Raw genomic sequence first — 13,865 nt, forward strand, 5'->3', positions numbered from 1 at the left:
TGCCATTGTTGTTAATATAAATTAAAAGACTTGATCTTATCAAACTGAGTAATTATTGTATCACTTCTTTTATAAAAGATAAATGTTGGGGTTTCTTTTGAGAAATCATTTTCCTTTTATCGTAGTCGTACCTTTTGACAGGTATGGCCATACCTTTGGACAAGTACATCACATTGGTGTTATGATGATCGGATGAGAGGTCCGTGGTAACCTTGAAACGTGTTTTGGCACCTTGTTGTAATCATGTAATGTTGATGATCGCCTAACAAGAGGCTCGTGAGGGTCTAAAAGACCAGAGCATGACAAATATGAACTCAAGTGATTATACGGTGTACTTTTATAAAGCAAATGTGTTGGGAATTTCATGTGAGAAATCCATCCCCCTCTCATCGTGATTGTACTTTTGAGCAGTTACATTGCGTATTACGATGAGTAGGATGAGAGGTCCACGTTTACCTCGAACGTGCAATAGCATGTATAACTCACATAATGGTGATGGTTTCACCTTAACAGGCAAGATGCTCGAGTAAGTCAAAAGACCAGAGCATGTAGAACAGGGTGGCAGTTAAGAAACCCTCATCGTGCTCGTTCGACACCGTTCGTCAAGAGAGAGAATGGATGGTACAAAACTCTGATGGACATGCCATTAATGACAGTTACGAACAAAAGACTCAGCTTTCTCAGTCATCGAAGTTAGAGAAAAAGGGCTACAAAAGATAGCTTTCAGGCACTTCTGCAGAAGTTAGATGCATCATTTGGAACAAGTGAAACGAGTGGCCTTTGAAGAATTTTCTCTCGATCACCGACCGTCCCCTTAGGAGCGGACTCAACTAGCTATTTGGGGTATTGAAATACATGACATAATAGACCCTCGAACTAGTCTCAGTTGTTTTTATGATTCATGCCTTGTACGTACCCGCTTGGCCAGCTAATTTCGAAACATAAGTTAAACTATTCACATTATTGAGATATGCATGCTATGACATGACTTGCTTAGTTCAGTATACTACTCATTGAATTATGCATGCTTGTTGTAGCGTTACACTAGTTCTTTGCTAGTAATAACTGACTGCTCGTACTAGTTAAATGCTTATGATAATAGCATTATATTAGTGACAATATGACACATGTGACATGCTTGGTCGAATTATCCTGACTTGTCATGTGATTGCTTACAGCTCGTAATCTATAAACTAGTTGCATCTTAAGACTAATGTGACTGCTTACAGCTCGTAATCCACGAACTGTTTACAACTAGAACTAATGTAGTTGCTTGTCTTATAAGTTGCTTACATCTTATAATTAGTATAACTATTGTCGTATGATTTCTTACCGCGTGCAACCTATAAACTGCTTGTTATGCAAGTGCTTGCACCTTATGAGTTAGGTAGTTACTTGCCGTAAAATCGTGTATACCTTGTGATAGTTGATAGCTCACTTGATTTTATGGATAATTGATCACCTTGTAAACTTTTATTTGTTTGCATACTCAATTGTTCATGTTAGAAATACTTACTCATTTGCATAATCTATTGCACATGCTAAATATAACTCATAACTTGTTTCAGTTCTATATTGACTCTCTTGCATACCTACTGGTTTTTTGTGAAACAGACTCATTTTATGGCTAGGTGGTGTACAGGTGATACAACTTGCGATGGCACGATGGCGTGATGAGATCAAGATGAGACTCTTTTCCTAATGTTTCGCTTTTGAGGATATTTCGATAAATTTGCATAAAGGTTTTCCTAGAAATCTCTCTTTTGTATAAGTATTTTCATAATCTCTTTGGTTTCTTAAAATGTACAAAGTTTCAAATCTATTTGTTAATGAAAGTTTGGGTTGTAATACCCCCAAGGTCCATTAACTTGTTATTTCAAACACTATTTTTCACTGAATTATTATTTAAAAACTCTGATTAATGATTGATTACAAAGCTTCCAAACTTTTCATAAAAAGTTACAAGTCCTAAATTTTTGGGGCGTTACCGTTTCCCTTCACCTACCACCTCCTTAGATGCTTCCAGGACGGTAGACGTGATTATGGTAACGAACTCTTCATCATTTTTTGCACATTGTGCTTCAATTGTTAACTGCAATTTGTTTAACATTTTAGGTATTTTGGTTGTTTCTTTAGGGGTGACTCATAATTGAAGCTATATTTTTTGCAATAAATGTCGCACAACTAGTATTTTGGCCATGAAATAGGCTTCTTCTCTGTCTACATTTCAAGCTAATGACATACATCATAATAGATAGAATAACCCAACACAACTTTTCTTTTTCAATATTTCTTATTGTACTCTAACACTAGCAGACGATGTGGGTGTGGGCCTATCAAACATAGACTTCTCGGTCGCCATATTGTGTCAAACTTTGCCCACCCTAATCCATACCCCTTTGGAGGATTTTGTTTGCGCTCCTCAGGTGACCATTAATGTGGCTTCAAATATGCAACTTGAAAGTATGTCTACCCAAGACAATGTATACAATTTAGAATCAAGCATTCCAATATATTTCACTATTACCATTTAAATCAAGCACGTTGACACTTGATATCTACATTGGTGGTTAATTAGCCATCCATAAACGAGTTCCATTTCTGGACCAGCCTCCATAGAAAGATGATACATAGAACAAATTATATGACATTGTATGTTTTTAGTTCCTTTTATGTGAACCACATGTGGCTTATGAAAGCATAAAACTTATATGTTGTAAGAAATATTTTATCCTAAATGCACCATTTTCCCTTTTGCAGGACTACCTTTTCTAAAAGAGTTGAATGGAAAGAAAGTGCAGATCTCATGGAACTGGCATCAAAATGTGATGTGTATCAAACACGCATTCAGCGGGAAAGATTTGGTGACCGACTTGACTTATATGAGAAGGCTCGAGGAAAGTACACTTTAGACAAGAAAGTCATGGGTGTGTTGCAGAAGCATGCTGTCGTTATGCATCCACTACCAAGGCTCGATGAGGTGAGCAGATGACTTTGAAGTGCATATTGAAAGTTGTAACATATACAAATTACTATTATTATTGCTGCTGTTGTTGTTGTGATCAACTTGTTTGTTTTATTATTATATTGAATACTGCTACTTTGTGTGACATTACTCATACTTTTCAGATAACAGTGGATGTGGATGATGATTCTCAAGCTGCATATTTCAGGCAAGCAAAGAATGGTCTACTTATTCGTATGACTCTTTTGAAGCTCCTACTACTTGGCTGGTGAACGGTGTGATTCTCAAAAGAACTACAATTTTAATCTTTGACAGGATGTTAGCTGAAGGCAAAAGGTTTTGTTTGAGGCAAGATATATAGTTGTTCAATGAGTTTTTGATTGTCTTAGAATCCTTAAAGGATGCTAAAAAAGCATGGATTACCTTTATTTTTCAGAATAGATAAAAACCCTTGGATTTTTTTTATGGATTTGTCTTCATCAATGAGTGCCTTCTTGGAAGGCTTTTGTTTGCATGGTCATGTTATAGCCCCTCAGTGTCCGGGAGTTAATAAATATGGAGAAAATTTCACACCTTTCTGGGTTAGATAACATCACGTAAACACCAACTATAGGCCACTTGTGAACTAAGCAATGTGATTTGGTCTAGAAAAATTGTATAGGATTTGATTAAATTCTGCAGTTCAAGACAACACGGATACCAGGGTTGTGCATCCTTGGGCTGCAAGGCCAAAGCCAAATGGGAAACTGTCTTCAGTGGTCCGAGAGGGAGTACTTGTGGTTTTACACTGCAAACACCGACACAAGTCCACGGTTAACATGACACCTTTCAACCCATAATGGGATGTCCAAATCACAGTAGTAGTTTCTCAACACTAGATGATAAAAGAAAGGAAAAAGATAAATCATTCGTTAGGCAAGGCATTACCACCATATTTTACTATATCGAGAGAGAGAGAGAGAGCATTTAAACGTGTATGCAGGTTCACCTGCATACACTTCAAACTATGCATTTGTCACTACGATTTTGAACCATCTTTATACACATTTCCAATCTCAAGTTAAATGTTTTCCCATACTCTTATCTGTAGCAACTCTGGATTTCATGCCACAGGCACAACAGTGTATCAAAAACATCGTCTTCATCAGAAACATGTCCACCTATTCTCGAGATCTCCAACAGGCTCTTGAGCCAATTCTCATGAAGAGTTGAAAATTCAGATCTTCCCTCACTTAACTGGAAGCTCTTGCTAACCCATGACTTCATAATCTGACTTGCATTGTATGCAGATTCAACCACGGGCTTCAGGATCCCAGCCATGAGTGCCACCTCCATGCCATAACTCTCTGGGCAAACACCCGATGCCAGCTTGTATAGAAAAGTAAGCTGCTTATCGCCATCGTTGGAGGGATGTCCAGACGAGTATCCTGTTCTCTTGAACTTGAACATGCAGGCCATGTACTGCAAGTTCACATGAGGATGGGAAGCAAACTCCTTTGTGAGAGGATGATAGTGTGTGGCAAACAGCAACCTGCAGTGGACTCTTTCAACCATATGCCTGAGAACCTGGAATGAGAAAAGAGATGGAATGGTGACTAAGAATAAACAAAAAAACTGGCAAAACTGTGGTGTTGCATCTCAGTTGATTCACCGACCCCTTCGCCCAAGTCCAGTAGCAAGAGTAGAAAGGAAAATAAAAACCATTTTTTAGGAGGGTTTATTCTGGGAACTAGTGACCGTGGAATGAGGCAGGACAAGTAGGCTATCCACCATCAACGTGATCAACTGAAGTTTAAAATCCCTTGGGATAAGGATAAACCATGATTGCATTGATCAAACAATTCTGAGCAAGCACAAACTATGATTGCATTGTCAAATTTGAGTCGTCATGATGAAGTAACTTAGATGTCAAGCAGGCTAAATAGAGAGATTGTTTAAATCAAGACTGAGGCTCTGTTTGGAAGCCAGTATAGGGAAGGATACGGGAGGGGAGATGAGAGTGGTGTTGCTTCTGCGCATTTCACAACATCCTTAGAAGGATGTTGAAATCCACCATTTTGAGGGCCATCACCCCTCCCGTTTTGGGGGCTATTGCTCACAAATCGAGCCTGAAATATTTAATAATTTGATTTTTCATGTCAAGCAAGATTAACACAGGGACAAAAATGTGAATGGTGATATATACTGTATTAGGAAAAGGTTTGGTACTCACAGCATATGCAAGGGCATATCCGTCAAATGTAGAAGTTCCTCTACCTAATTCATCAAGAACAACAAGAGAATGTTGAGTAGCATACTTCAAGATTGATGCAGTCTCTGCACATTCAATGAGAAAAGTGCCTGCAAAATAGAAATCCATGTTTTAAATTTACAAGCTTTAGATGAACATACGGATAGACTGCCTCACTTTCAAGAAGCTAAACAAAACAAGATGTCTGCAATAAAAAAGAACTTTTTTTAAACTGAAATCACATGTTTGAGATCTAGAAGAACAAGCAGGAATGCATTATCATTAGGACATTTAAACTACTTGCATACTGCAAGACAATGAGATGAAACTAACTCTCGCCAGACATTATACGATCTGTTGCACCAAGGCGTGTGAAGATGATGTCTACAGGTGATAAGGCACACGTTTCACAAGGGACAAAGCACCCTAGCTGCAAGTAAAGGAAGATACAAATTAATCACAAGCTGAAAGTTTCATCAAAAGTCCAATCGCAACCATTTGTAAAATTAAAAGTGGCAGTGCATAATAAACATATTCAACATGCCTGAGAAAGTATAACAGCAAGACAAGTAGCACGTAGAAGAGTAGATTTTCCACCCATGTTTGGCCCGGTCAATAGAAGGGAACAAGGGTGATACTCTGCCACATCATGACCAAGAAGTATGTCATTTGGAACAAGCCTGCCACCATTGTCTACAGTAGCACAAGGATGCCATAAACCTTTTAACCTAAGTATAGGGCCTTCATTCTCATTTCTCAAGCTTATGGAACCATCTCTTGGCACAAATACGGGTCTGCACATAGAACCACTTGACGAAATTGCTGCAATTGCAAAGGACCGCAATACATCAATGCAACTGAGGGCATGAATCACTTCAGACCATTTATCGATCTTTTCAGTGAACAGCTCAATAAGAACAGTTAACGTCTCTGCATCTGCATCTTTCAGATCATGGTCCTGGATGCAGCGAAGAAATCAGAGATGCATTCATCAATGCAACCATGAAAAAAGATGAAAAATATATACATAAAGCAGAAATTATGCCTAAGAAAAACACAGCACCATTTAATCCCTCTTTTTAATATCAGAATTAAGATTCACAGATACACCATGTGGCTATGTGCATAACCAACTTAAGGTAAAAACACAAACATCAATTAAGGTGGAGCAATCTAACACAAAGAGAACATTAAGATGGAAGCATATAGTGCAGTAAAAGCAATGACATTATTGTTGTCCCAGACCTGGTAATGTGGAAAGTCATCATCAAAGGCCACTTCTATTTGCTGAAGATGGACACAAAGCTCCTCAAAGCCAGTCTTGATTGAGAGGTCCAGATTTTTTAATATACACGAATTCCCATGATCATTCTGTAAAACCAACAATAGTTCCAGACCTGTCTTGAGTCCTTTAACAAGTGAACCAAATGTTTTCACCTGACAGGTATAAATGCTTCAGTTACACAGTGCCAGATGCAAACATCAGAAATGTCTTCTATAATAGACAGTGGTTGTATGTTCAAATAAGGTATTATGTATCCAAAAACTGACTTATTACTGCTTTCACTGTAAAACAGGAAAGGTTTTGCAAAACTAAATGATCCTAGTTGAGAATTTTTCATTTTTTTTCTTCAACATCTCAGGGTATTAAATCCAATTAACATACCTGTTGCTTCAATATTTTTTCTCCAACAAAAGGAAAACATAGCATGGAAGATGACCCAATATTGATCTTGAGACGTCCCACAAGTCTCTCAAGATCAGAAACCTTTTGTAAATATTGTTCAAGCAAGAATGTTATTTCTGAATGAATCATCATCTCCTCGACCACATTAAGTCGCTTATTAATTTCCTCAATATTCTGCAAAGGGTGGCAGATCCAATTTCTTAGAAGTCGTTTGCCAAATGCCGTAACACAGTGATCAAGATGATTATATAATGTTCCTGAAAAAACAGATGTAAGCCTCAACTTTATCGTGCATATAGAAGATAGAGAACAAGAAATCTTCTCTCTCTCTCTCTCTCTCTCTCACACACACACACACACACACATAGAGAGAGAGAGTGGAGTAGCTGCCCATGGCAGCCTACCACGAGCGAAGGGGTGGTTCCCAGGTTGCTTTAGTTTTCCCAAATCTGACCATGCAAATGCATTCAACATGGTTGATTTGCTAGGAACGACATTTGGATTGTGTTTTTTTGATAAAAAACATGATTTTTTAAGCCTTTAATAGTTATGATATTTATAACAAATTTACATCGTCAATTTTCAAGCCTTATAAAAACCTACCTACGCATCGGAATCAAACACGTATAACACATCTATACTGTCATATTCAAGAAAAACATGAAAAATAACCCTTCAAAATCCCCATAGGCAGCGTAGGCACGGATTGGTGTAGGCAGCTACTCTCTACTCTATGAGAAGGAAGTAGCTGCATACCGTGAGCGAAGGGGGAGTTTCTGAGTTGTTTTTCCCAAATCTAACCACACAGATGTGTTCAGCATGGTCGATTTGCTAGGATTTTTTAAAATCAAACGCAAAACACATTTGTATGGTCAAATTTGAGAAAACATGGAAAAGAACCGTTCAAAAGCGCCGTAGGCACGGATTGTTGTAGGCAGCTATTCTCTACTCTCTCTCTATATATATACATATATATTACACATTTATATTAGAGAGAGAAAGAGAAAGACAGATACAGAGAGAGTCAACGTTACTAATTTCTACAAAATTTCAAGCAATTGTGTTTTTTCTCAAGAATATCTCAGAAACAACCTACTGAAGTTCAAATATTTTAAAAGGAGAAAAATAGCATAAACAGGAATCTTGAGTAAAAATATTCATGAACTGAAAACTTGGCAGATTCATAATCATAGTGTTCTAGTAGCACCCTTTTCTCTTGTCATTAACTCTCACCTTTTCTTTTAGGGTTCCATGAACAAATTTTTAATAAACTATTTTTTTTGCAACTGGTTTGAATTTAAATATAGTCCATATTGTAAAAAAAAAAAATTTGTATCGGACTCGTGTAAGACACGTGTTGAGGTTTGGTCCGCTGTGTCGGGCCCGGATCCGAGTCCGAATCGGACTCGAGCCTGACCCGACCCCGGCTTCTCGAACGATCGAAAAGCCTGAGTCTTTTAAAAGACACAGGCGCCTCGGGCGAGGGGCAAAACCCTCGCCCCTTCTCTCTAAACTTCGTCTATCCCGTCTCCTCTCGTCCCCCGCTACCACTTTCGCTGACGACCACCCGCCACCGGTCATCGCCCCTTCCTCTGTGGCCACCGACGACCAGAGTCGTCGTCGTGTCGCCGACTTCCCTGTCTCCTCCCGTCTGACTGTTGGCTGTGCCAGAGCCCCCGACGTCGAAGTCTCCTTCTCGTCGCCTTTCCCGACTCACCATCGTCGGCGAGCACTGCCACCTCCGACAACCTGTCGTCAGCAACCACCCCATTATGACAGCCCCATGCAAGCGACCCCTCGACTCCTCGCTGCTTCTGGCCACCTACCGTCAGCAGCCCTGGTATCTCCTTCGTGAACCCCCGATTATTGCCATCGACGATCATCTGGCCATCTATGCCTCGACGCCGGCTACGCCTTGCCAGAACCCCGTCCTCGGTGTAATGAAGTGTCCAATGAGGGAAGCGATATCGCCAAGAGCAAAACACACACATACACAAGTAGCCACTAATGGGCAAAAATACAACCACAAAAGTGGTAGAAACACACAAAATGAAGTGAAAAAATAAATTCCACTCAAGAGGGCTTCAAAGAAGCATACTTACAATGGGGGAGAACCCCTTTATTTATAGGCATAAAAAGAGAACCCTTGGAAGGGCTCCTAAGGGATGTTGGAGCCCTTCCAACGGTCACAAATGTGACCGTTGGAGGCTCCAACGTCCCTCAAGGGGTGACATTTCCAAGCTAAAAGAAAAAAAGGAAAAAGAAAAGAAAAGAGAAAAGAGAAAAGAGAAAAAGAAATAGGGAAAAATGTGCATGGCATGAATGGGGGTAAAAAGGCTATTTTACCCCTAGTGGGTATTATAAAGAAAATATATAAATATATGTATTTATATATGTAGATAGACACATAGACATATATATATATATATAATTATATATATATATGTGTGTGTGTGTCATGATCTAAATATATAAATATATATATGTACAATCATATTTTAACACCCCCCTCAAACACACAGGGAGATCACCAAGAGTTTGCTGAGTATAAAGTAAAAGCGAGGCGATGGCAAAGTTTTGGTGAAGAAGTCCGCCAACTGGTATTCGGTAGGAACATATGGCAATTGAATAGTGCCACGTAGGAACTCATCACTAACATAATGGCAGTTCATCTCAATGTGCTTGGTTCGTTCATGGAAGGTGTGATTGCAGGCAATGTAGATAGAACTCTTGTTGTCGCAACACAGCTTCGAAGGAGTTGAGAATGAAACACCCATATCTTTAAGCCGACTTCTTAACCATACAATCTCAACGGTGGTAGTAATCATCGCACGATATTCTGCCTCTGTAGAAGAGAGTGATACTTTTTGCTGCTTCTTATACCTCTATGAAATAAGTGACTCTCCAAGAAACACACAATAACCTGTGGTGGAAATATGATCATCGGGGGTTACCACCCCAATCAGAGTCAGTATAAGCAAGTAAAGTAAGAGGTGAAGAAGAGGGTAAGAATAATCCTTTAGTTATAGTGTTCTTTAAATATCTGACAATCCTCATGACTGCAGCCATGTGAATGGTAGGAGCAGTCTGAAATTGGCTTGCACTACGAACCACATGAGAGATGTCCGGCCTGGTGATAGATAAATATGTTAGTGACCCAATCAACTGACGATAAGGCGTGGGATCTTCTAAAGGAGTGCCATCACTGGCTCTCATCTTGACGTTGATCATTTCTGGAGTCTCTACTTTTTTGTCATCTGTAAGCCCAGACCTGACAATGATATCGGAGACAAGCTTCATTTGGGAGAGGATATACCCTTTAGGGAAATATGCAACTTCAATACCTAAAAAATACCTTAGAAAACCAAGGTCAGACATATCAAAATTTTCTTTCAAAATATTCTTAATAAGATCAATACATTTTTTGTCATTACCTGTGATAATCATGTCATCAACATAAAACAATAAAATTGTTATATTTTCATTAGAAGTTTTAACAAACAAAGCAGTATCGGTATAACAAGAAGAAAAACCATTATGAAGAACTACTTTGCTAAAAAGATCATACCAAGATTTTGGTGCTTGTTTGAGACCATAGAGGGCTTTGTTTAACTTTAGAATATTTCCTTTACCAATTTCAAAACCTGGCGGTGGATCCATAAGGACTTCTTCACATAAAGTTCCATTTAAAAAGGTCTTTTTAACATCAAGTTGATAAATCGACCATTGTTTAATAGAGGCTAAGGCAATTAACGTTCGTACACTAGTCATTCTAGCAATTAGAGCAAAGGTCACTTTATAATCTATCTCATATTCTTGGGCGTAGCCCTTTGCAACCAAACAAGCTTTGTATCTTTCAAGAGATCCGTCACATTTGGTGTTGACTTTATATACCCATCTACACCCAATAGCCTTTTTTCCTAATGGTTAACGAATAATGCTCCAAGTTTGGGCTTTGTTAAGAGCCTCTAATTCAATTCTCATTGCTTCAATCCAATGAGGATGAACCTTAGCTTCTTTATAAGAGGTAGGTTCATGATACAAATGTATCATGAGGCAAGTTCTATAATTGGGTGAAAAAGATTCATAAGATACAAATTTTTGTGGTGGCCTACTATTACGAGAAGACCTTCTAGGTTGGTTGTCATCACTAGATTCTTCTAAGTTTTGAGAATATATTTCAAGAGCCGATTGATGTTCATTTCCAAACCGCCGAGTATATATATTTAAATCATTAGAGTTTTCATTTTGAAAAACCTTATCATGTTGAGGTATGTCATTATGATGTAAAATCCCATCACAAGTATTATCACAAATATTTGTGTCTAGGGACTCAATTCTATGAGCTAAATCAAATAGGAAGGAATAATCAATGTCTTCTTTAGATATGTGAATATCAAAACCATTTTGATCCTCAAGAAAGTTTACATTTCTTGATACATAGAGTTTATTGTTTTGAAGATCATAGCATCTATAACCTTTTTTATTTTCACCATAGCCAATAAATACACATTCAAGGGCCTTTGGTGATAATTTGTCTTGTCCTTGAATAAGCACAAAACATTTATATCCAAAGATCCTTAGTCTATTAAAATCGAGAGTAATTTTGAACAATTTTTCAAAAGGTGATACATTCTTTAATGAAGAGGAAGGCATACGATTGATAAGATATGTTGCGGTAAGAAGAGCTTCGGCCCAAAAATTTTTAGGAACATTTTTAGAGACAAGAAGTGTTCTTGTGGTTTCAATCAAGTGTCTATGTTTCCTTTCCGCAAGACCATTTTGTTGCGGAGTTTTAGGACAAGAACGTTGATGTAAAATTCTGTTTGATTTAAAATAATTTTGAAAGTCTCTAGACATGTACTCCCCTCCATTATCGGATCTAAATATAACTATATTGAGTTGAATTTGATTTTGAATAAGAACATGAAATTCTTTAAAAATATTGAAGACATCGGATTTGTTTTGAATAATGTATACCCATGTATATCTAGAAAAGTCATCAATGAAGGTAACATAGTAGGAATATCCCCCTTTGGACATAACGGGTGTCGGCCCCCATACATCGGAATGCACAAGTTCAAAAGATCTTTTTGACACAAAATTACTATGCGAATACGGAAGTGAATGAATCTTTTTAAGAATACAATCATTGCATGTAAATGTATTTGTACTACAAAATTTTTCCAAAAAAGAAAATAGATACAACTTGGAAATACTAGGATGTCTAAGCCTCTTATGCCAAGTCTCAATATCTTTAGATTGAACATGATTACAAAATGATTTAGATGGCAAAGACAAAAAATCCATATAGTAAAGATCCCCTCTTCTATGGCCTTGCCCAATTCGCTTTCCGGACCGGAGATCCTGCACATAGCAATGGGTTGGTAAAAAAGAAACATTACATTCAAAATCGGTAATTTGAGAAACGGAAAAAAGATTTAAATTAAGTTTTGGAATAATTCGGATTTTAGGAACAAAAAATTCTTTGTTTTGGTAAAAAGTTTTCTCAAGGTTTCCAATGCCTTCAACATCCAAGGATTGTTAAGACTTGGTTTTGATAAAAGCGATGCATTTGTGGTCATATGAAAGGAGGCACCCGAGTCAAGGATCCAAGAAGTCATACCCGAAAAAGAGGAAATGGCGGCACCGGAAGTAGAAGGCAAAGAAGATGATGTAGAGGAGTTCATATTTATGAATTGTTGAAGAGTTTCGATAAGATGCGCAATGGACTCCTTTATGTCTCCATCCTTCTTTGAATCTTCATTAGTATTTGGAGGAATTTCACCAACGGAAGCAACCTTCCTTTTGAATTTAGGGCAATCCGGGCGAATATGACCCAGTTCATTACAATTATGACAAATAACATTTCTCCCTCCACCATCATTATTCTTCCAAAAGTGGGGTGGTTTATATGACCTACCATTATTGTCGGGTCTAGATACGACATGAACTTCATCAACATCTCTTTTCAAGGCCAAGCGAGTTTCTTCTTGACATAAGTCGGCCAAAATATCACTTAGAGGAGTAGAAGCCCTATGAAGTAGGGATCCTCTAAGTTGCTCAAATTTGAGACGAAGCCCATGAATGAATTGAAAGAATCTTTCTTTCTCCATTTGCTCTTTCCTCATGGCAATAACACTACCTTCCCATTGAGGTTCAAGAAGAACAAGTTCATCCCACAAAGAAGATAGGGCATTATAATAGTCCCTAATACTCATATCACCTTGCTTGGTTTCTCTCACCTTTTCTTGTAAAAAGAAATGCCTAGCAAGATCTCTTTGCGTGTACATTCCTTTCATAAAGAACCAAGCTTCATTGGCCTTCTTAAATTTTGCAAGATTTGCACAAATCTTTAAATCCACATTATTCATGAACCATGCTAGAATTTTAGCATGCTCACTTTCCAAATCCTCCATTTTTGAAGAGAAGTAAAAAATAGCCTTTTTTTTTCTTCATTTAAAGTTTTTTCCCCATCACCTTCAAACTTAGTTAATTTCAATTGAGGTTCCGGAATGGTCTCACACACATACCCCCAAAGTTTTTTTACCTTTGAGGTTATTCTCCATAGCGGCCGCCCACATTCGGTAATTGGTCCCATTCAATTTGAATGAGAGATCGATTTTTGCATCATTGTTGGCCATATTAAAAAACAAAGATTTAAAGGCAAGAGAGAGGATAGATATTACTTGTCAAGTGAGATCCCGATGAAGCTTCCTTACCCTTGCTTTGATACCATGCAGTGTTGTGAAAAGCGTTGAGGCGTAGCGAGGCGCTCCGCCAAAATTTGAGGCGAGGCGTAAGCCTCGAGGCGCAAAGCGTAAGCCTCAAATTTTTTTTGTATTAAAACTTAAAAAAAAACTATAAAAAATATCTAAAATTATAAATAAATAAGAAATGCTTTATTGATGAAGCAACAACTGCTGTTTTTTTGTCCAAGTTTATTAATTCTTTCCTTTTTATTTTTGTTGTTTCTTTGGACC

The 13,865-nt window shown here is 38.0% G+C and overlaps 1 protein-coding gene across 1 annotated transcript in view; it reads right to left on the reverse strand.

Annotated features, from left to right (window-relative positions):
- Positions 1-3,930: 3,930 nt before the first annotated feature.
- Positions 3,931-13,865, reverse strand: part of MSH7 (MUTS homolog 7) — a 57,417-nt gene continuing 47,482 nt past the window's right edge. The window contains exons 12-17 of the mRNA XM_090009194.1: positions 6,862-7,139; positions 6,441-6,632; positions 5,740-6,153; positions 5,529-5,625; positions 5,178-5,305; positions 3,931-4,531 (exon numbers count right to left, since the gene is read on the reverse strand). Coding sequence (XP_089865320.1) covers positions 4,046-4,531; positions 5,178-5,305; positions 5,529-5,625; positions 5,740-6,153; positions 6,441-6,632; positions 6,862-7,139 — 1,595 coding nt within the window. The 3' untranslated portion in view covers positions 3,931-4,045. The remainder of the gene's footprint in view (positions 4,532-5,177; positions 5,306-5,528; positions 5,626-5,739; positions 6,154-6,440; positions 6,633-6,861; positions 7,140-13,865) is intronic.

Source organism: Nuphar pumila, chromosome 6 (assembly GCF_984573655.1).
Source record: "Nuphar pumila chromosome 6, dmNupPumi1.hap1.1, whole genome shotgun sequence".
NCBI lineage: Eukaryota > Viridiplantae > Streptophyta > Magnoliopsida > Nymphaeales > Nymphaeaceae > Nuphar > Nuphar pumila.